The sequence below is a fragment of the Ranitomeya imitator genome, chromosome 2 (genome assembly GCF_032444005.1).
Source record: "Ranitomeya imitator isolate aRanImi1 chromosome 2, aRanImi1.pri, whole genome shotgun sequence".
Taxonomy (NCBI): Eukaryota; Metazoa; Chordata; class Amphibia; order Anura; family Dendrobatidae; genus Ranitomeya; species Ranitomeya imitator.
The window spans coordinates 267,202,593-267,226,960 of NC_091283.1; the positions used below are offsets into that span (position 1 = coordinate 267,202,593).

Sequence of the window (24,368 nt, forward strand, 5' to 3'; positions counted from 1 at the left end):
GTCACCTGAAAGGTGACATCAACCCCACAAATATTACCTCACTTGCCAACGCTACAGGGCAAGTGGGTAGAGCCAGAAAAGGCGCATCTAACAGATGTGCCTTTTCTGGGCAGCTGCGTGCTGCTATTTTTAAGCTGGAGGGGCCTATATCAATGGCCCCCAGCTGTGAGCCTTAGCAAGGCTGGTTGTCAAAAATGGGGGGGACCCCACGCTGTTTAAAAAAAATATGATTTATTTAAATAATTAAAAAACAGCTTGGGGACCCCTCAATTCCTGATAACCAACCTTGCAGAAGCCCCCAGCTGTGAGTTTTGTCTGGCTGGTTAATAAAATAGGGGGAACCCACGTCGGGTTTCTCATTCATTCATTTGCTTAAATCGCAGCTGTGGAATACCCCGATCATCCGCATCTACTGTCACTGTTATTAGCGGCAGCAAGTGACGGATGATGGGGATAACAGTCCCGAGAGCCCCACCTGCTGTCGTTCGGACTTTAATATAACACTCATCATTCTCCTCTGATCACCGTCAGAGCAGGGGAGGATGAGGACATTCGGCTTCAGCACCAGCCGCCGGGGAACAGTGCTGACTGTAGCGCTTCTTCCCCGGCGGCCGTCCGTGTGGTACTGATGCGGCACACGTAGCGCACACACGGACATGGATGTCTCCCGGCCCCCCGTTGGGCAGAGGCACTCGCAGACTGGAGGGCGAGTGTTTGTGCCCCACTGGTGACTTGTCCACCCCGTGTCGGCCATGTTTGTCCACCCAGCACACCGCAGTGTTATCGTACGACTTATACAGCACATATTTGGTATCGCCGCGTGCGGAACGCTCCGGACTAATGAAATATAACGTTATTTATCGCATCCGTGATCGCCACAATGAAGACGAGAGAGAAACGGAGAGCTCGCTCAGGCTCAGCCTCTGTGCCTCACAAAAATAGTAAGAAATGGTAAGAAAACGAGACGAGAAGGTCGTATGGCCCCAAAAATGGCCACAGTAACAGCGACAGCCCGGGCTGCCAAAGAAAAGGCATCACATAGCGCTAATGATGGAGAAAGAGAATGTTATCACTGCTGGAAGGAGAAGAGGGGCCCCTGAGGGCCACAGACCCGGAGCTGGCCCCTGTGTGCTGCTCACGGGTCACGTGACAGTTATGGGAAGCACGGGCCAGGGCATCTAGTGCGGGAGGAGGCGGGGCCAGGGCATCTAGTGCGGGAGGAGGCGGGGCCAGGGCATCTAGTGCGGGAGGAGGCGGGGCCAGGGCATCTAGTGCGGGAGGAGGCGGGGCCAGGGTGTCATGGTTACCAGGGCAGTCAGCCCAGAGGTGGCGTGTTTTCAGGCGTCGGGTGGGCGTGGCCGAGACTGTGAGGGCGGTTGCGCAGTGCACGCTGGGATTCACCCTCGCGCGGCCGCCATCTTGTCCGTGTGTGCGGCGCCGTCGGTCGCTCGGTGTAGAGGCTCCGGGACGCGTCGCAGCCATGTTGTCCGCCGCGCAGTTACTGGACGAGCTGATGGGCCGGGACCGAAACCTGGCGCCGGACGAGAAGCGAAGTAACGTCCGCTGGGATGACGACAGTGTGAGTGGTAGGCCGCGGGCGGAGGGAGCATGGAGGAGGAGGGCGACACTGTGGCCGGGGGAGGGGCACAGAACCTCCGGGAGCTGGCGGTGCACGGGTTAATGACGGGAGCGGGCGGGAATGGAGGGGTTAATGGGGACTGAGCGGAGGTGGAGGGGTTAATGGTGGAACTGAGCGGGGATGGAGGGGTTAATGTGGAACTGAGCGGGGATGGAGGGGTTAATGGGGGACTGAGTGGGGGGTTAATGGGGACTGAGCGGGGATGGAGGGGTTAATGGGGGAACTGATTGGGGGGGTTAATGGGGGACTGAGCGGGGATGGAGGGGTTAATGGGGGACTGAGCGGGGATGGAGGGGTTAAGGGACTGAGCGGGGATGGAGGGGTTAAGGGACTGAGCGGGGATGGAGGGGTTAATGGGGACTGAGCGGGGGTGGAGGGGTTAATGGGGACTGAGCGGGGGTGGAGGGGTTAAGAGGGACTGAGTGGGGATGGAGGGGTTAAGGGGGACTGAGTGGGAATGGAGGGGTTAAGGGGGACTGAGCGGGGTGGAGGGGTTAATGGAGGACTGAGCGGGGATGGAGGGGTTAATGGGGGACTGAGTGGGGATGGAGGGGTTAAGGGGGACTGAGCGGGGATGGAGGGGTTAAGGAGGACTGAGCGGGGGTGGAGGGGTTAATGGAGGACTGAGTGGAGGGGTTAATGGGGGAACTGAGCGGGGATGGAGGGGTTAATGGGGGACTGAGCGGGGATGGAGGGGTTAATGGGGGACTGGGCGGGGATGGAGGGGTTAATGGGGGACTGGGCGGGGGTGGAGGGGTTAATGGGGACTGAGTGGGGGTGGAGGGGTTAATGGGGGACTGGGCGGGGGTGGAGGGGTTACTGGGAGTGTGGTGCTGACACCTTTCAGGTTTATAGCCATTTTCTGTGTAGAACTACAAGGTCCAGCACAATGTTCTTCAAATATCATCTCAGGTTAGAAAAGTCGGATAATAGAAAATATAGTAAAAGAACAAAGTTAAATTCTCATCTTATGCGCCCCCCCCTGCACGGATGACCTCACCGCCCAGCGCTGTGATTGGCTGCAGTGGCTGTTTGTATGCATCGGTCATTAGCCTTGGCCATGCAGTCACTATTCTACTAGTGAGAACTGGAAACTGTCAGCAAGCTGCGATAGTGGAGAGATCACTGCCCCGCACATAAGGTAACATGTGCTGCACTGTAACTAGAGGAAACCGTGTGCGGACACTACATACAGTGCATGATGGGAGACCACAGCTCTGGGGTACACAGTGACTGCACCAGCAGAATAGTGAGTGCAGCTCTGGAGTATAATACAGGTTGTAACTCAGGATCAGTAATGTATGTACACAGTGACTGCACCAGCAGAATAGTGAATGCAGCTCTGGAGTATAACACAGGATGTAACTCGGGATCAGTAATGTAATGTATGTACACAGTGACTGCACCAGCAGAATAGTGAGTGCAGCTCTGGGGTATAATACAGGATGTAACTCAGGATCAGTAATGTAATGTATGTACACAGTGACTGCACCAGCAGAATAGTGAATGCAGCTCTGGAGTATAACACAGGATGTAACTCGGGATCAGTAATGTATGTACACAGTGACTGCACCAGCAGAATAGTGAGTGCAGCTCTGGAGTATAACACAGGATGTAACTCAGGATCAGTAATGTAATGTATGTACACAGTGACAGCACCAGCAGAATAGTGAGTGCAGCTCTGAGGTATAATACAGGATGTAACTCAGGATCAGTAATGTATGTACACATTGACTGCATCAGCAGAATAGTGAGCGCAGCTCTGGGGTATAATACAGGAGGTAACTCGGGATCAGTAATGTATGTACACAGTGACTGCACCAGCAGAATAGTGAGTGCAGCTCTGGAGTATAACACAGGATGTAACTCAGGATCAGTAATGTATGTACACAGTGACTGCACCAGCAGAATAGTGAGTGCAGCTCTGGAGTATAATACAGGATGTAACTCGGGATCAGTAATGTAATGTATGTACACAGTGACTGCACCAGCAGAATAGTGAGTGCAGCTCTGGGGTATAATACAGGATGTAACTCGGGATCAGTAATGTAATGTATGTACACAGTGACAGCACCAGCAGAATAGTGAATGCAGCTCTGGAGTATAACACAGGATGTAACTCGGGATCAGTAATGTAATGTATGTACACAGTGACTGCACCAGCAGAATAGTGAGTGCAGCTCTGGGGTATAATACAGGATGTAACTCAGGATCAGTAATGTAATGTATGTACACAGTGACTGCACCAGCAGAATAGTGAATGCAGCTCTGGAGTATAACACAGGATGTAACTCGGGATCAGTAATGTATGTACACAGTGACTGCACCAGCAGAATAGTGAGTGCAGCTCTGGAGTATAACACAGGATGTAACTCAGGATCAGTAATGTAATGTATGTACACAGTGACAGCACCAGCAGAATAGTGAGTGCAGCTCTGAGGTATAATACAGGATGTAACTCAGGATCAGTAATGTATGTACACATTGACTGCATCAGCAGAATAGTGAGCGCAGCTCTGGGGTATAATACAGGATGTAACTCAGGATCAGTAATGTATGTACATAGTGACTGCACCAGCAGAATAGTGAGTGCAGCTCTGGGGTATAATACAGGATGTAACTCAGGATCAGTAATGTATGTACACAGTGACTGCACCAGCAGAATAGTGAATGCAGCTCTGGAGTATAACACAGGATGTAACTCGGGATCAGTAATGTAATGTATGTACACAGTGACTGCACCAGCAGAATAGTGAGTGCAGCTCTGGGGTATAATACAGGATGTAACTCAGGATCAGTAATGTATGTACACAGTGACTGCACCAGCAGAATAGTGAGTGCAGCTCTGGAGTATGATACAGGATGTAACTCAGGATCAGTAATGTATGTACACAGTGACTGCACCAGCAGAATAGTGAGTGCAGCTCTGGAGTATAACACAGGATGTAACTCAGGATCAGTAATGTATGTACACAGTGACTGCACCAGCAGAATAGTGAGTGCAGCTCTGGAGTATAATACAGGATGTTACTCAGGATCAGTAATGTATGTACACAGTGACTGCACCAGCAGAATAGTGAGTGCAGCTCTGGAGTATAATACAGGATGTAACTCAGGATCAGTAATGTATGTACGCAGTGACTGCACCAGCAGAATAGTGAGTGCAACTCTGGGGTATAATACAGGATGTAACTCAGGATCAGTAATGTATGTACACAGTGACTGCACCAGCAGAATAGTGAATGCAGCTCTGGAGTATAACACAGGATGTAACTCGGGATCAGTAATGTAATGTATGTACACAGTGACTGCACCAGCAGAATAGTGAGTGCAGCTCTGGGGTATAATACAGGATGTAACTCAGGATCAGTAATGTAATGTATGTACACAGTGACAGCACCAGCAGAATAGTGAGTGCAGCTCTGAGGTATAATACAGGATGTAACTCAGGATCAGTAATGTATGTACACAGTGACTGCACCAGCAGAATAGTGAGTGCAGCTCTGGAGTATAACACAGGATGTAACTCAGGATCAGTAATGTAATGTATGTACACAGTGACTGCACCAGCAGAATAGTGAGTGCAGCTCTGGAGTATAACACAGGATGTAACTCAGGATCAGTAATGTATGTACACAGTGACAGCACCAGCAGAATAGTGAGTGCAGCTCTGAGGTATAATACAGGATGTAACTCAGGATCAGTAATGTATGTACACAGTGACAGCACCAGCAGAATAGTGAGTGCTGCTCTGGGATATAATACAGGATGTAACTCAGGATCAGTAATGTATGTACACAGTGACTGCACCAGCAGAATAGTGAGTGCAGCTCTGGGATATAATACAGGATGTAACTCAGGATCAGTAATGTATGTACACAGTGACTGCACCAGCAGAATAGTGAGTGCAGCTCTGGAGTATAACACAGGATGTAACTCAGGATCAGTAATGTAATGTATGTACACAGTGACAGCACCAGCAGAATAGTGAGTGCAGCTCTGAGGTATAATACAGGATGTAACTCAGGATCAGTAATGTATGTACACAGTGACTGCACCAGCAGAATAGTGAGTGCTGCTCTTGGATATAATACAGGATGTAACTCAGGATCAGTAATGTATATACACAGTGACTGCACCAGCAGAATAGTGAGTGCAGCTCTGGGGTATAATATAGGATCAGTAATGCATGTACACCGTGGCTGGCAGTCGGGGTCTTTAGAGGCAGATGATGTGGGAGTGAAGGTTCTGTTTTTACATTGTGGGTGCTGACTCCTGACCTTCCTCTGTACAGATGTGGTGGTGCGGTCACACCTGGGGTGGGGGGCTGCTGTGCTCCCTGGGGTCTCTTGCAATGTATTGTAAATGAAGCTGGCCTTACAGGTCACATGGTCCGGCCTGCGGCCCCCCATACGCATATATCAGGCACATGAGGGGAGTATACAGTGGGGCAGACGCCGGCGGATTATCATCTACCTTTAGATGAAAGTGAGATTGGACATGTTAGAATCCATCTGCCTGATCTCTGCTGTATCGGGGGGTCCGTGCGCCATTCACATTGGGTGGTCGTCCGGTTCAGTCACTTTCCACGTCTAGTCCGGCAGCGCCCAGAAAGGCTTTCCTCCAGTCTCCTCTTGCTGTCAGTGAATGGTAGCGTTGTCATCTGCGGAGGACCTGGCCCAGCTCTGCTCAGGAGACCGCTGGCCACTGCTGCGGAGCACAATGATGGGCTCAGTCCTCACCATTGTCTATGATGGCGACCTCCTGGGTCGGGGGACTGATAAGTCAGGAGTCCAGCTGTGGCTGTCCTCTAGGGATGTGACTACAAGTCCCAGCATTGCCCTGGCAGGTACAATGTGGCTGGTGTCCAGTCCTGCATGTCTGCAGCGATGGTGCCAGCTTCCCTGCTGCCCTCTGACATTTTCAGCCTGGCGGGGGACGAGGTCCTGCATAATCCCAGATATTTATAGTATGAAATTTAAAGGGTCCATCCGTCCGAATCAACTACTTCTGATAACTTGAACCAAGGGCGACATCGGCAGACATTTTGCAGGGTGACGGTAACATCCCTTTAGTGCCTCCTGGCTAACGATCATTTATTCTGACCCCTGCAGGTTTGTAAACACTTTCTGTGTGAATTCTGTCCAGCCGAGCTGTTCACAAACACCAGGTCGGATTTGGGTAAGTATCGGGTGCATTGCTGGTTATAAGAGCGCCCCCTTGTGGTTGTCCTATGTCATTGTCATGAACTTGTGACTAGCAGACCTCTGAAATGGGCAATAATACAAGCACTTTACAGTCTGATTAGCAAAACGTAGATCACATTGGTGCTACCACTATGTTATCAAGTTCCCTCACTTCAAAGATACAGACCTCACATTCGGCCTATATTCCTGGGAGAGACACACGGAGCTCACATCCAGCCTATATTACTGGGAGAAACACACAGACCTCACATCCAGCCTATATTACTGGGAGAGACACACAGAGCTCACATCCAGCCTATATTACTGGGAGAGACACACAGACCTCACATCCAGCCTATATTACTGGGAGAAACACACAGACCTCACATCCAGCCTATATTACTGGGAGAGACACACGGAGCTCATATCCAGTCTATATTACTGGGAGAGACACACGGAGCTCACATCCAGCCTATATTACTGGGAGAAACACACGGAGCTCACATCCAGCCTATATTACTGGGAGAAACACAGACCTCACATCCAGCCTATATTACTGGGAGAGACACACAGACCTCACATCCAGTCTATATTACTGGGAGAGACACACAGAGCTCACATCCAGTCTATATTACTGGGAGAGACACACAGAGCTCACATCCAGTCTATATTACTGGGAGAGACACACGGAGCTCACATCCAGCCTATATTACTGGGAGAAACACACAGACCTCACATCCAGCCTATATTACTGGGAGAGACACACAGACCTCACATCCAGCCTATATTACTGGGAGAGACACACAGACCTCACATCCAGTCTATATTACTGGGAGAGACACACGGAGCTCACATCCAGCCTATATTACTGGGAGAAACACACAGACCTCACATCCAGCCTATATTACTGGGAGAGACACACAGACCTCACATCCAGCCTATATTACTGGGAGAGACACACAGACCTCACATCCAGCCTATATTACTGGGAGAGACACTCCATGAAGGGAAAAATGACATTTTGATCAGGTTGCAAACTGCATTTTGCGGTCTGATAATGAATACAGATTGCAGGCTGAAACTTCCCTTTCTCTTTCCATGTTTTGCAGGTCCTTGTGAGAAGATCCATGACGAGAACTTGCGTAAACAGTGAGTGTCACCGTCCATGGCGTTACACTTGTGCCTTGCGTCCGTCTCTGCCGTCCTCTCACCCGCTGCCGGTTTCTTATATCCTAGATACGAGAAGAGCTCGCGCTTCCTGAAGGTCGGCTATGAGCGGGAGTTCCTGCGGTACTTGCAGAGCTTGCTGGCCGAGGTGGAGCGGCGGATCCGCAGGGGTCACGCGCGGTTGGCTCTGTCCCAGAGTCAGCAGGCATCTGGGGTACGTATATGCGGATGCACAGGATGTAGTCGCAGCTCCCGGGGTCTGTAGGATTGTGCACAGTATCTGCTGCTTATGGGGGAACCCGGAATTGTAGCCCAATGTGGATCATGGTCCCCGTGTGGCGTCCTAGCCATTGGGGAGCGCTGTCGTGAGTCTGTGGCCGGGGAGGGGGGATCCTGAGTGATTGCTGCTCCCTCCATAAGTGTTGGGGGTCTCCAGTCTCTGCCCCTCGGTGTAACCCTTTCCTTACCTGTTATTTCTTTCTTCCACAGTCTGTTGGGCCGGCAGGGAAGAATGAGGAGAAGATCCAAGTATTGACAGATAAAATTGAAGCCTTGCTGCTGCAGGTAATGGGCCCTGACGCCCGGCGGCCTCGTGATTACCTTCCGGTGTATCTCCGCTTGCTGTCATTGACTGAAGGCAGAGATCGATCACTGGGCGCTCTCCTGACTTATAGGGGTGTTGTCCGTCGCCGCTCGCTTGTACGCCTGGAGCGAAGCGGCCCTGGTGACGTAACATTGGCACAGACCTGCCCTATTGTGGTGCGTGTCTCGGCAGCTCTGTGCATACGCAGCGTCGCTGACGCCATTTGCCTGCCGATGCTGAAGTGAGTGGTTCTGGACATGCCGTTCAATAATTTCTGATCCGTGCACAGATGGCTGTTACCGGGTCAGATGGCGTTTTACCCAGGGTCAGCAGTGAATCCTCAGGCCTCACTAAATCCGGATCGCAGGTAGCCACTCTCAATTTTACATCTGGCATGGAGAGGCGCTGCTGGGATTATCCACAGTGTGACATCTGGACTTGTGACCCCGCGGCGTCCCCTCTCCACGGCCTTTGACGTTTCAGCCCGCGTCGTCCCCTCTCCACGGCCTTTGACGTGTCAGCCCGCGTCGTCCCCCTCTCCACGGCCTTTGACGTGTCAGCCCACGTCGTCCCCTCTCCACGGCCTTTGACGTGTCAGCCCGCGGCGTCCCCTCCCTGCGGCCGGTGATGCGTCCGCTTGCAGCATCCCCTCCGTGATTGATGATGCGTCTGCCTGCGTCGTCCCCTCTCTGCGGTTGGTGATGCGTCAGCCCGCAGCGGCTGCCGAAGCGGCGTCCCCTCTCCACGGCCGCCGACGTCAGTCCTCGGTGATGATGAGCGGACTCTTTAGTCCTCCTTACTCCACAGCAGCCTTGTATTCACTAGTGACATTTTCTTTGCAGATAGAGGAGCTCGGCTCTGAAGGAAAAGTAGAGGAAGCACAGGGGATGATGAAACTCGTCGAACAGTTAAAGGAAGAGCGGGAACTTCTGAAGTCTACGACATCGGTGAGTTAGGGGCTTATGGAGAACCAGATGGGGGCTTCTCTCCTGCTTTCCTTAGTGTGACTGAGACAACAGGAGAGGTAAAGGGCCGCAGCGCCCATGGCGGAGCAGCAGACTGGTCTACGGAGAGCAGTGCTCCGCTTTTCCTCCGCCGGTGTCCAATATGCATCGCTTCCTCTCCTAGGGTGGGCAGCCATGACGTAGGCCTGTGGTTACCGTAGGTCTAGGAACATCCCGGGTGCAGCCATTCCCTCGCCTATCGGGTCACCACGAAGCATCCTAACCCCGTGTGAACATAGTTCTCCCTTTTCACTTTTTTACTTTTTCTTCCTGCAGACCATTGAAAGTTTTGCTGCCCAGGAGAAGCAGATGGAGGTGTGCGAGGTCTGCGGTGCCTTCCTGATTGTTGGAGACGCTCAGTCCCGGGTGGACGACCATCTCATGGGCAAACAACACATGGGCTACGCCAAAATAAAGAACACGGTGGAGGAGTTAAAGGTGACTGGACACTGAATACATGGTTGGGAATGGAGGGGAAAATGCGAGCGGTCATTCCGCTGTGCTGCCAGTAGAGGGTGGTGGAAGGTGGCGGCTCACACCGTGCTATCACATTGGGCAGGGTTAGAAATGCATCGTATTACATGCCTGTGTACGGAGATGCCCAAAGCCACGAGCTCTCATATCTGGGACCGTCTTCATGTGACACTGAAGGGGCTGCATAGCTTGTGCTGCCCCCATATAAGCAGTCACTGCACAGTGGCGCCCCCATTAGTGCAGGCGGGTCCAATAATGGAGACAAATGCTGAGAAATGGTGACTGAAGTGCAGCGATGGGTGGTGGGCCCACAAGGTTATGGCATCCACCTTGTAGTCGATGCTTTGAGTAATTCTTTTTTTTTTTTTCTTGGGTGAAGGAAAAACTTAGGAAAAAGACAGATGAGCCCGAGCGGGACGATAAGTTAAAAAAGGAGAAAGAAGAAAAAGACAGAGAAAAAGAAAAGGAACGTGAGAAAGAAGAGAAGGAGAAGAAACGGCGCAGAGAGGAAGAAGAGCGAGACAAAGACAGAAACCGAGAGCGCGACAAGCGCAAAAGAAGCCGTTCCCACAGCCGCAACTCCAGCAGAGCGTCCGAAAGGAGGAGCAGCCGGTCCCGTGACCACAAGAGGTCGCGGAGCAGGGACCGGAGGAGAAGCAGGTACGCGTCGCCTCGGTGCCATGTATTATTAACCCGTTATCTGCTGCTGGCCATGCCTGATAGCTCCCCCGTGTCCCTTCAGAAGCCGGGAACGCCAGCGTAGCCGAAGCCACAACAGAACGGACCGGAGGCACCGGTCCCGCAGCAGAGACAAGCGGCGATCCAAAAGCAGAGAGCGCAAATCTTACAAACACAGGAGCAGAAGCCGAGACAGAGAGCGGAGGTCAAAGGAAAGAGGTTTGTCCTGGGGCCGTGCGGGCGCTCTATGGCTAGGCTCCAGTTCACACAACGTCATGGCATGTCCATTTTATAAATTGTTACCACGTTCTTCTCCCCAGAAAAAAGAAGCTCCGACGACAAAAAAAGCAGCAAGTCAAGCAGTCGGGACGAACCGAGTGACTCCCGCAAGTCCGACTCTAACGAGCAGACCTCAGTGAATGGGGCCAACGAGGGCGTAAAATCTGAAGGTGACACTCAGTCCAATTAAAACTGATCTGATTTGTCCTCTGGTCGGTCAGAGGTAAGTGGTCAGCGCCTCTCCGTCCATAGCTCTTATGTTGTGCTAGAATGTAACGGTGCAGCGTAAGTATGCACAGATGAAGAGCGTCTCTGAGATGCCTGCTGGCCCCCACGGGAAAGCTCGGTAGCCCTGCAGAATCTGTGGAGGTATATCGTCATTTTCTGTATTTGTAGTGCCCCCCCTGACCACGGCCATCCGTCCAGCCATCTTCTCCTCCCGCGCCCTCTTCAGACATTTGCGCCACTTGTGCCGAGATGTTGTCTTGATGCTTTGTCATAAATACCGAATGCAGCAAATGTGAACGTAGTCGTAGAGTTTTATCGAAGAGGCGCAACTCTTATTTATACGGAAAAAAAAATTACAAAAAAATAAGAAATGGCTGGAGTTAAAAAAAAAAAAAAAAAATGAATAATAAAAGAAATCTCTGGATGTTTTTGTGAAAGCTGTTTGGAGTGGTTTGCCTTGCACACTAATGCGGTCTGTTCTGTAACTCGAGAGCATTGGATTGCTGGAAGTGTAGGGTTAATGAATAAATTCACCTCTCTGCCATACCTCACTCAGCGTTGGTGTTGTAAGCGGGGCCCCTGAAAATTAAAAATCACGGATTCAGTCATACTAATCAGGTACTCTCGACAGGTACTCCTTTCTCTACCAAAATCCATGTTTGAATGCTGTTACATACTAGCATAAGCTTTGATGTTTATTTATTTTATGTATTATTATTATTATTTTTTTTTATTTTTTTTTTTTGTCAACCAAGCAAAGCTGCAATGGTTTTTTTTTTTCTTGCATTTTTTTTTATACTTTTTTTTTATTTTTTAACAGTTTGGTAATCTTGTGTCTAGGGATGCAGTGATGTCATTAATGCAAAAATTCTGTAAAAGGTATTAATTGCAAAAATCTGTGCTCGCTCTAAACGGGCCATGTTACATTCAAGCTTTTACCGAGGTATGTCTTTTTAACGTCTTTTTTGGTAGGAGAAGATTGTATCGTGTGTGATCCAGCGGCTTTCATTGTAGCACAGAACCTTTTTTTTTTTTTTTTTTGGCTCTGACGGAAAAAATCGGAGGTTAGAAGGTTGTCCGTAATTTGACACATACTCCCCTTTTTTCTGTTCTAGATGCCTTTTTGTTGCATGAAAGTGTTAGATTTTGGGGGACAGATAATCAGTTTGCATTTGTCTATAGAATCTTTATCAGCAATTTATTTTTTTCTCTCTTTATTTCTTTGCGCCTTTTACCAACTAGGACGACAAGACGAAGAGACCGCCATCCTCTCCACCTCCCCACCCCAAGATGTCTTAATTGAAGATCTACTTTATAAGAGGTGACAGAAACCTGTATTGAGAATTAAAAAAAAATAAAAAATACCACCACCCTCCCCCCTACACCCACACACAAAGTAATTCTAGTTTTATCCACTTCATGTCCGTCCTGGAGGTGTCAGGACACGCTGTAAAAAAAAAATAAAATTATTTATGACCAGTGCAGGCACTTGCTAAAACCCACCTCGCACACTGGTTTAAAAATTAAAAAGCATTTTTTTTTATTTTTTGGACTCTGGGTGGGGGGGAGAAATAAAACCAGAATAAAATCGACATGTTTGTGAACTTTTATTTTTACATTTTTTTTTTTTTACGAGTAGTGGTAGATTATCCAATAAAAAGCATCCTCTGAATCCTCGTGTAAATGTGCGCTGTTGTTACTTGGCTTGATATTACTTGCTTTTTTCAAATAAACTTGTTACTGTTTGTTTCCGCGTCTCTTGTTTTTTACCTTTATATTTTTTTGCAGTTTTAGGATGCGCCACCACTCTGTGATCGGTCATTTGTGGACCCGCATCGATCCTGAGAATCGTACGACAACCCTGCGTTGGCTACACATTAATTCTCGGGATCGCCGGGAGATCTCACCGATCATAAAGTGATCACATATGGATTACCAGCGCTGCAGCCAAACAGTAGATTAGGTGTCACTTCGTAGACTACACAGGAAACCACGGGTGTATAAGATTTGGATTGGGTCGTCTAGTTTTTTTTTTTTTTTTCTTTCTATGGTATATTACATAGTCATATTTATTTAATTCCTGCAATGGTTTGCACAAGTATTCACCCCATCGGCTTTGTTCATGTACGGAACATGCCGACAACTTTGAGTATTTAGTTTTCTTTTATCGTGGAGCAAACAACAACAAAACTATTCACCCCCTAAAAGTCAGTACTTTGTAGAACCTCCTTTTGCTGCAAGTGGTTTTGGATAAGCCACTATGAGCTTTCCACTGTGATTTTTGCCAATTCCTCCAGCTCCTTCACATTGGTGTGCACTGGTGAACAGCATCCAATCTTCAAATCTGACCACAGATTCTCCAGGTTTGGGCTGTGACTTGGCCACGCTAATACCACTCGAGTGTTGCTTTAGTAGAATGGTTTGGCTCATTGTCTTGTTGAAAGGTGAACCTGCATCCCAATCTCAAATCACTGACAGACTGAAACATGTTTTCCTCCAGAATATCCCTGTAATTCGCACCATCCATCTTACCCCTCAATAAGGACTATTTTTTTCTGTCCCTGCTGCTGAAAAACCTCCCCACAGCATGATGCGGCTTCCACCGTGTGTCACTGTGGGGATGGTGTTCTTGGGGTGATGAGCTGTGTTGGTTTGGCACCAGACATTTACCTTGGTGGTTAAAAAGTTAAATGTTGGTGTGATCTGACCACAGGACCTTCCTCCATACATTTGGGGATTTGGCAAACTCAAAACGTGCCTTAAATTTGTGTGTAAAGGTTTTTTTTTTTTTTCTGTCCACTCTTATATAAAGGCCCCCTCTATTGTGGTTGTATGGACAGATACTCCAGTGTCTGCAGCTCCTTCAGGGTTACCTTTGGTCTGTGTGCTGCCTCTATGATGCCGCCCTTGCCCGGGTTGAGAGTTTTGGTGGTTGCCCTCTCTTGGCAGGTTTGTTGCGGTACCATGATCTTTCCATTTGATAAATGGATTTGATGGTGCTGCAGCAAATCATCAGATTGCGGAAATTTTTTTTATAACCCAACCCTGACTTGGACTTCTCAACAACTTTGTCCTAGACTTGATTAGAGATCTCCTCGGTCTTCACGGTGGTCGTTGGAGATCTCCTTGATCTTTGTGGTGGTGGTGATTGGAGTTCTGTCTTCGTGGTGGTTGGTGTTCTCTTCGGCCTTCATGGTGGTGGTGGTTGGAGTTCTCCTATGTCTTCGTGGTGGTTGGTGTTGTCTTCGTGGTGGTGGTTGGAGATCTTGGTCTTCTTAATGGTGGTGGATGGAGATCTCCTTGGTCTTCTTGGTGGTTGGAGATCTCCTTGGTCTTCGTGGTGGATGGAGCTCTCTTCGGTCTTTGGTGGTGGTTGGAGATCTCCTCGGTCTTCGTGATGGTAGCGGTTGGAGATCTCGTCGGTCTTCATGATGGTGGCGGTTGGAGATCTCGTCGGTCTTCGTGATGGTGGCGGTTGAAGATCTCGTCGGTCTTTGTGATGGAGGCGGTTGGAGATCTCTTCTGTCTTCGTGATGGTGGCGGTTAGAGATTTCCTCGGTCTTATGCCCATGACAATTTTAGTGTATTTGATCATCCCAGAAATTAAATTTATGCCTATATTTTTCACACATGACTTTAACTTACCTATTTACTGCTGCTGAATCACACAAATTGGATTACAAAAATATTTACACATTTATTATACAAATATATTTATAAAAAATATATTAACCCCTTTTTCTCCCAAGGCTGTTTACACCTTCACGACCAAGCCAAATTTAACAATTCTAAACAGTCACTTTATGAGGTAATAACTCTGAAGTGCTTAATCGGATCCCACCGATTCTGAGATTGTTTTTTCTCTTTCCCCCATGACGGCACCACAGAATATACGGGTGCCGTCATGGGATCAGAGAAATACTGTTATCGGTAAGTAACTACGATTTTTTTTATATTTGTGACATATTGTACTTAATGATGGTGGTAAAATTTATTCGATATGACTTTTATATTTGGCGAAAATTTGTAACATTTTTCTATTTTTAAGCTTAATTTTTATGCCCATAAATTGGTCATGTCACACAATAGTTAATAAATAACATTTCCCACATATCTACTTTACATCAGCACAATTTTTGAAACATTTTTTTTTGTTAGGGAGATATAAGGGTTAAAAGTTGACCAGCGATTTCTCATTTTTACAGCAAAATTTGCAAAACCATTTTTTTAGGGACCAACTCACATTTGAAGTCACTTTGAGGGGTCTGTATGAAAGAAAATACCCAAAAGTGACACCATTCTAAAAACTGCACCCCTCTAGGTGCTCAAAACCACATTCAAGAAGTTTATTATCCCTTCACAGAAATTAATAGAATGTGGAAAGAAAAAAATGAACACTTAACTTTTTTCACAAATTTTAGTTTAGACCCCAATTTTTTTTATTTTAACAAGGGTAACAGGAGAAAATGGGCCCCATAATTTGTTGATTCGCATGAGCATGCCGATACTGAATATGTGGGGGAAAACTACTGTTTGGTTGCACAGCAGGGCTCGAAAGGGTAGGGGAGACATTTGACTTTCTGAATGCAACATTTGCTGGAATAATTAGCGGACATCATGTGTTTGGAGAGCCCCTGATCAGCCTAAACAGTGGAAATCCCCCACAAATGACACCATTTTGTAAACTAGACCCCTAAGGGAACTTATCTAGATGTGTGGTGTACATCTTGAAACCCCTTGGTGCTTCTCAGATATTAATACCATTGAGCCGTGAAAATAAAGAACATCACATTTTTCTCACAAAAATGTTTATCCCAAAATTTTGCATTTTTATAAGGGCAACAGGAGAAATTGCACTGTACAATTTGTTGTGCAATTTCTCCTGTGTGTGCAGATACCCCATACGTGGGGGAAAACTACTGTTTTGGTGTACAGCACGGTTCAGAAAGGAAGGAGTGATATTGTAAAACGCATACTTTGATGGAATTGTCTGCTGGTGTCATGTCAGAAAAGCCCCTGGTGTGCTTTACCAGTGGAAAATATTGGTATCATTTTGGGTCCCATGACATTTTTAGATCGTTTTCTATTCCAATTTTTCAGATTCAGAATCAACAAAGAAAACAGCAATTCAGGAATTTTTTTTTTATGCAGTTCTGCGTGTGGTAAAATTGGTAAGGCAGCTTTATTCTTTGGGTCAGTACATTTAGGCTATGTGCACACGTTCCGGATTTTTTGCCCGTCTTTTTCGGCAGTTTTCCGCAGCAAAAACGCTTAAACGCATACATTAAGCATCCCATCATTTTTAATGCTTTCTGCAATTTTTGTGCACATGTTGTGCGGAAAAAAAATGCAGCATGTTAATTAATTTTGTGGATTTCCCGCTGTTTAATGCATTGGGAAGCTCCGGAAAAAACTCAAAAAATCCGCACGTAAAACGAGAGCAAAACTCACGCAGACTTCCTGCAAAACAAAGTCCGGTTTTGTTCAGGAAATTTCTGCAAAGAATCCTGACGTGTGCACATAGCCTTACAGTTGTGCATTTTGCGGGTTTATTCTGAAAGCTATAACTTTTATTTTTTTCACTGATGGAGCTATATGGTGGCTTGTTTTTGCAGGACAAAATGATGTTTTCAGATATACCATTTTTATTTTACATTTGTCATTTTGATTGTGTTTTATTCCACTTTTTATTCAGCAATATGAGGAAAAACATTTTTCTCCCAATTTTTTTTTTCATAGTGCTCACTGAAGGGGTTAACGAGTGACACAGTTATAGGGTAGGTCGCCACTGATGCAGCGATACCATACATGTATTATTTTATTTTTTTACATTTCTATTTTTATCAGTACAATAGCTAGGTGTCACAGGCCACCGTACCTACAAGATCATCATGGGGGTCCAATGGTTATAAAGGGAGTCTTGCAATCAAGTCAACTTAAAAAAAAAAAAAAAAAAATTAATGTATAAACGTTTGAATCCTTCCCCCTTTTTATTTTATATTCTGATTATTTTCGCTTTATGAGGTAATAGCTGTTAGGAAGTTAGAAGAGTTAATGGTAAGGTGTATCCGCAATTTTGTCATTTATTCCAACAAAATTTACAAAACCATTTTATAGGTACCACATCATATTTGAAGTGACTTTAAGGTGCCTATATGACAGAAAATACCCCAAACTGACACCATTCTAAAAACTACATTCTTCAGTGTCCTCAAAACCACAATCGAGAAGTTTATTAATCCTTCAGGTGCTTCACAGAAAAGTTACTTTAGCCACAATTTTTTTTCAGAAGGGTAACAAGAGAAAATGGACCCCAAAATTTGTTGTCCACATTATCCTAAGTACGTCGATACCCCATATGTGGGGGAAAACTACTGTTTGCGTGCACGGCAGGGCTTGGAATGGAAGAGATGCCATTTCTAGGTTGTGGATATCATGACACATTTGAAAAGACCCTCAAATGCTAAAACAGAAGAAACCATCCACAAGTGACCCCATTTTGGAAACTACACTTCTCGAATTCATCTAGGGGTGTAGTGAGCATTTTTATCCCTCGCACGTTTCACAGAATTGTATAACATTGGGCTGAGTAAATGAAATACTACCTCTTTTTTTCAACTAAAATGTTGCTTTTACCCCAAGTTTGTAATTTTCAAAAGGTGTAATGGGAGAAAACTAATCGTACAATTTCTTACACTATTTCTCAAGTACGCTGATGTCTATGTGGTTGAAAACTACTGTTGCGGCGCAGTGCAAAGCTCAGAAGGGATGAAGCACCATATTGGAGTTCAGATTTTGCTACACTGGTTTGAGGGTGCCATGTCACATTGGCAGAGCCCCTGAGGTGCCAGAACAGCGGAACCCCCCCATAAGTGACCCCACTTTACAAACTACACCTCTCAATTCATCTAGGGGTGCCGTGATCATATTGACACCACAGGTGACAAAGAATTTTAAACCATTGGATAGTGAGGTAATATTCCAATAAAACATTTGTATTGGCCCCAAATCTTACATTTTCACAAGAAATGGCACCAAAATGTGTCACAATTTCTGATGAAAGTAGCAATACCCTGTATGTGGCGGTACAGAATTGATTAGCCAAGCAGCAAGACTCGTAGTTTGCAGACTCCATAGACAGAACCCCTAAGTACCAGAAGATCAGAATGGGCTCTGACCCCATTTTGGGAATTCCACCCCTTTGGGAATTTATCTACAGATGTAGTGATGATTTTGACTCCATGGGTGTTTTCCAGAAACAAGCATCAGTGGATGTTGCGGAGTGAAAATTGCAAATCTGCCAGTGTAGTGACCAGTACGTTGTAGTGCCCGTACATTTGGGTCCTGTATGTTGTGCCTGTACAGTTCCGTTTTCAATTTGTTGTAGTGCCCGTACATTGTAGCGCCCAGTATATTGTGCCCAGCTTTCTCTTCTGGAGACACGCACCCATGGTAAGCGTGCTCACGCTACAGAAATGCAAAATATTTCGACCCTACACAGTTGAAACCAGAAGTTTCCATACACTATATAGAAAGACACAAAGAAGCAGTATGTTTCAGGTGTGCATTAAAATACATCCTCTGTCCAGAATTGCTTAAAGGCTTATAGTAATCACTGTAAACTTTTGACTTTGCAGTAAGTAATAAAAGTGCCTTAAAACATTCTCTCATTATGGCTTTTGGCAAATATTAATAATTATGGTAATCCTAATTGACCTAAAACAGGAAAGGTTTATTCTGCTTTCATGTCAGATATTGAGAAAAACCTGCAGATGTGTCTTTTATATAAAGTGGATGGAAACTTATGATTTTATCTGTGTGTGGTGTAGGCACACTGTGGCTCAGAATGGAGGTGGCATTTGGATTTGGCAGCGGAAATTTGCTGAATTTCTTTTGAGACGAGGGCCTTTGTGCCCTGGAAGCTCCCTCTATTTCCGTTAACAGATGACAGATCTGAGTGGGGACTTGCTTTTTTTTTTTTTGTGGATTGAGTTGAAGTTTTTATTGGGAACATTTTACATAACATTTAGGATCACATTTATCCTGCGCTCTACGCTGAGCACTTACTTTGGGGTTTCCATTTAAATTTCTGAGTGACGTGATTCAGATGAAATCCCCGAGGGATCCATTCACTGTAATGAGGGAGCAGAGTTGCTCTGGACTCCGTCTGGTCTCTGATCAGCGGTGTCCTTTTTTTCAGAAGTGCATAAAACTGGCGGATCACGCTTTTATGCACGCCGAACAAGACGGACACCGCTGGATCACAGGTCGTATGGCATCCACAGTGCTTCCCATCTGCCTCTTTATAGGGAATCTTCCGCTGGAGGTTACATCTGAATCACGTATTTCAGATATTTTCACGGAAATCGGTGTAAGAGCTCAGCACAGAGCACAGGATAAATGTGAACCGAGCCTTACTACGATCTTTGGGAGGCAGAATGAACAAATAACAGCAGGTGAAGAATTTTTTTTTTTTGCTGATCCTTGTGCGATATAAGTGATTAGATTACTTTATTCTTGGTGCGATCACAGCAATACCAGATTTATAGCTTTTTTTTATCTCTTGATTCTGAGAACTATAACTTTTTCCGCTTATGTAGCTGTATAGCAGCTTTTTTTTTTTCAGGAAAAGATGACATTTTCTATTTTTCTTTACATTTATCTTTTTGATTGCGCTTTATTCCACTTTTTTCTTTTTGACAGTATGATGAAAAATACCCAGATTTATTTATACATGTACTTTCACGACACTATTTGTAACTGTCCCTCCTGGAAATATATTGGTAAATTGTCAGAAGTGCGTGTTCCTTTGACTGTTGGGAAGTGTCCTATTAGAACAATGCATGTATCTATTTATTTCCCTCAACTGGATCAATATTTTATATCCACTTTGGGCACATGAGAACCCGGGGGCTCCACAGCCTTGTGACTGCGATTATGTCTGGAGATGGATTAGACCTAAGTCTGTAATGCGAAAATCTCCGCCGTGACCACCGTGGTATCCGACTCCCGAATATCTCAGCTGCTGTCTGCTGCGGTGTGAATGTCTGCCAGTGTTCAGTCTTTTTGGGTCAGGGTCTATCAGCGTGGCACATCTAGAATTGGCGATATTTGCCGCCTCCCCCTTGCTTCACATCTGTCAGATTGTGGGGGCATCTCCTGTGTACAGCGCCCTCTTCAGATCACAGATTGTCCCTTTGACTCAGGTGTGGGGCATTCCAGAACTCTCACCACCATATGTTGATACAAGGAGTCCGGCGAGAGAAGAATGCAGAGCAATATCGGCCCACCATTAGCTTCCTTTGTGGTGCTGACCCCCATACTTACCTCCTCTTATGTGTAAATGAAGCCACATCTATCTGAAGAGCAGAAATTGAGAGGTGGTTTAAAGAACAAAGGGAGCTACACATGCACCGCCTTGTTCCAAAGAAAACACGCTGGAGTTACCCTTCCTGATCATTTGCTTATCATTTTTGGCATTGGCCCCACTTACAATGATGATGATCGAACACCAGCCAGAGATTAAAGGGGTGGTCGCAGCAGCAGGCGAGATGAGTATCACTGAGATGATGAGGCTAATGTCATTATATCGAGAGCTTTGTCAACTTTTTAATTTCAGAAAAATACTGGTGGAATTATAGTTTTTGGTTTGACCTAGTTTTTTTTTTCTACTTCTTGCCTAAATCTGGTATAACATTTTACAAATAACTTGTTAAATATTTTATTTTTTTGTTCTGTTGCATTTTTTTTTTGTGTAACAGTAGCTCAAACCTATCTCCAACCCTTGCTCTAAGCCTAGCTCTAGCCCTATGCCTAGCTCTAAACCTAACCCTAGCTCTAACCGTAACGCTAGTCTTATGCCTAGTTCTAACTCTTTACCTAGCTCAAACCCTAATTCTAACCCTATGCCTGACTCTAATCCTAGGTGTAACTCCATGCCTAGCTCTAACGATATCTCTAGCTCTGTAGCCCTACCTCTAACTCTAGCCCTATGCCTAGCTCTATCCCCAACTGTAGCCTTATCCCTACCGCTAATGCTAGCCTTTGCCAGCTCTAACCCTAGCTTTAACTCTATGCCTATCTCTCATTAGCTCTTATCCTATCCCTAGTTCTAACCCAGCTTTAACCCTAGTTCTCGCCCTATCCCTAGCTCTAATTCTATACGTAGCTCTAACTCAATTCTTAGCTCTAATCCTAGCTTTAACTCTATGCCTAGCTCTAACCTCCTTAGCTCTTATCCTATCCCTAGTTTTAACCCATTCCCTAGCTCCAGCGCTAGTTCTCGCCCAGTTGTAACCCTAGTTCTCGCCCAATCCCTTGCTCTAAACCTATCCCTAGCTTTTTCCCTAGCTTTAGCCCTACCAATAGTTAGGGTAATCAATAATGAGAACACGACGGAACCAACGACATACATAATCCAAAAGGGGGAGAAAGGGAAGGATCCTCTCAAAAATACCATATAAAATACATAAGAAACCTAGAGAGCTTTTTTTTTGACCCGTATTAATGATGTAAATATAATGCCCAAAGGGTTTGCCTATAAGTAAATCATTTTTAGACCGTATCTTGTAAAATTACAAAATATCTTTATTATCAGAAAAGCTACAAACAAGCCACCTATCAAGTGAAAAACAATTTTGTCCATATAAAAAAAAAAAAAAACGTTTTAAAAAAGAACAAGCGGGCATCAATGAAAACTATGGAAGGCAAAGGTGCGCACACCGCATGCGACCGTATGGAGAGATCCCAGACATGGAAAAATGGAGACAATATCGCTCATTAATAAAGTGCATAATGCACATCACATACATCATTATCCAAATACATGTACTGAGGTCTCACCACAATCCGCATGATGGCAGGGCAGAACAAAGATAATATTGCACAATATCCGGCAAAAGAGGCCATGACCAAAACACCAATGGCATATCATTAAGGCTAACAAATAGCAACTTTAGTTAATAGTAAAGGTACATGAATCTTCGCAACTCATGCCCCGACGCGCGTTTCACTGTTGCTTCTTCGGGAAGCAATGCGTCTTGTGTCACAAGCACCATTTTAAATATCTTGCGATACCGCCCAGCATCCAATGAGGATCTCACAGGAGCGGACACTCCTCTGGAGCTGCGTCAGACGACTGTGTGGGGGCGGAGCATCAGAAGATCCACAGCGTCACATCCGGCATCACGAGGGCGATGAGTATGAGGAACAAGTGTTCCAGCTGACGTCAACACTACACACCGCCCCGTAAAGATGCCATCTGGGATGTGGGCCAAAAGAAGGACCGCAACAGAAGAGCACCATAGTAAATTTACCACGCAAAACACAGGAGGCCATAATAGTGAAGGGCATAGAAAAGGGCAAAATGGTCAATATTAATTACCAATATACTTACAACATCATGAATTAATAACATCATTTTTATCATATCAACAAGATATAACATCCGCCAATACGTTGTTATCCCTTCATGCCGCACATGTCAGATCGTTCGTTCCGCTCCATAGATTTAACTGATGGATATAACGTCCTCATCGGAGGTGATGGCTATGCGCTCCATGAGTTGACTGATACATGAACGTCCTCATCGGAAATATTGATTAAATATTCCATACGTCAATTGGCAAATATGGCGTCCTCATGGGAATATTAATCTAAGGTGCAAGTTAAGTGCTGAGATAATCATCTGATAATAAGTAAAATAAAACACATAATTAAAATAAAAGCCAATACTTTTAAAAATTATATACATTTTCCAGAGACTCATGAACATCGTCATAAGAACATAGGGTCTAAATGCCAATCCATATTATAGAAAGGGAGCAAAGCTTAACTTTTGATTAAGGCCCGAAGGGGCCATGGAATCTAATTTTACAATCCAACGACATTCCAGCTGCGCCTGAGGTCACCTCCTCTAATACCACCATGTACCCGATCTATGCCGCGTATTTCTCAGAAGATCTGAATTACAGGCATGGCGCAACCTGAAATGTTGGGGAATCGTTTTCAGAGACGCCATGTCAACAATTGTCAGGGCTGCTTTGATATCTCTAACGTGTTCCCTGGTTCTCACGCGTAGTTCCCTTGATGTTAACCCAACGTATATGAGGTCACCAGGACATGTAGCATAATACACCACAAAATCACTGCTACACGAGATGTACTCTCTAATTTGAAAGACCTGTTTTCCATCAGAAGAGTGAAATTGAGTTGCCCGTTCCACGCTACGACATGCCAGGCATGACCCACATGGAAAACATCCCTGACGTGGTCTCCCAGTGTGGAAGGGGAAGGTGGATTTTGCCACATAGTGGCTTTTGACTAACAGATCTTTCAAGCTGCTAGGTCTCTCGGGAAGTAATCCACCTATAATTGGTTCAGTCTTGAGAATAGACCAATGTCTACTCAAAACTTCCCGAATTGTATTCATTAATGACTGTACTGAAGCATTGCTAGGTAGGCACTCACTCACTGCCACCCCTCGAGAACAAGCTACTCTTGTAGGCTTTGGTCATTGGACAGGAGAAAGTGGGATAATTACGAACACCATAGACTTTGGTACCAGGTTCCCCCCTGCATCAAAGGTTTCAAGATGTCTTCTCTTTCTCTATGTCTACACCCCACTTTTCATTCCTCAACCTGATGAAATTTTCACCCCTTCGGTTTACCGTGAAGACTGAGAATTCATAGCCGTGAATGTCTCTGTTCTCGGGGCCTTGGAGAAACCATTTTTCCTTCTTCTGAAGTTGAGTTCTCGCTGCGGTGTAAGTGTCGTGGGCATACCCTTCTCTATGCCTCGGAACGTAGCATTTGTAAGGTGCGGCCGGTCAAACATCACCCGATTGGCCGTACCGAGCGCGGCGCGCTGACGGTAAGCAGTCTGTATTACGACTTTGACTAATCGGCTCAGACAGTGAAATTACCGCTGTTAAAAATAGTGTATTTCTAAGGCGGCCCATTCATTAAGACTTTTCCTCCTTTTAAGGTTTCGCCCGAGATCTAACAAAGGACAACGGTCTTACGCTGTTTAATGCTGCCAAGGAATTTATTAAGCTTTTAATTTGATATCTAAAAGTTTCTGTGTCGCGCAGAATAATGAGCAGTCCTATAAATATGTCTCCCCCAATTAG

The 24,368-nt window shown here is 45.8% G+C and overlaps 1 protein-coding gene across 3 annotated transcripts; it reads left to right on the plus strand.

Moving 5' to 3' along the window:
* Nucleotides 1-1,368: 1,368 nt before the first annotated feature.
* On the plus strand, nt 1,369-12,704 carry LUC7L3 (LUC7 like 3 pre-mRNA splicing factor). Of its 3 annotated transcripts, none has more exons than XM_069749119.1 (11): nt 1,369-1,579; nt 6,754-6,820; nt 7,935-7,974; nt 8,062-8,206; nt 8,482-8,556; nt 9,418-9,522; nt 9,856-10,017; nt 10,433-10,713; nt 10,796-10,950; nt 11,052-11,233; nt 12,481-12,704. In XM_069749119.1, the coding sequence occupies exons 1-10, from the start codon at nt 1,481-1,483 to the stop codon at nt 11,198-11,200; spliced, it is 1,278 nt and encodes a 425-aa protein (XP_069605220.1). In that variant the 5' UTR covers nt 1,369-1,480; the 3' UTR covers nt 11,201-11,233; nt 12,481-12,704. The 3 variants fall into 3 exon arrangements, with proteins under 3 accessions (XP_069605220.1, XP_069605219.1, XP_069605221.1); XM_069749118.1 differs by having other exon boundaries at nt 1,388-1,579; nt 10,799-10,950; nt 11,052-11,180; XM_069749120.1 differs by having other exon boundaries at nt 1,389-1,579; nt 11,052-11,180.
* Nucleotides 12,705-24,368: the final 11,664 nt, after the last annotated feature.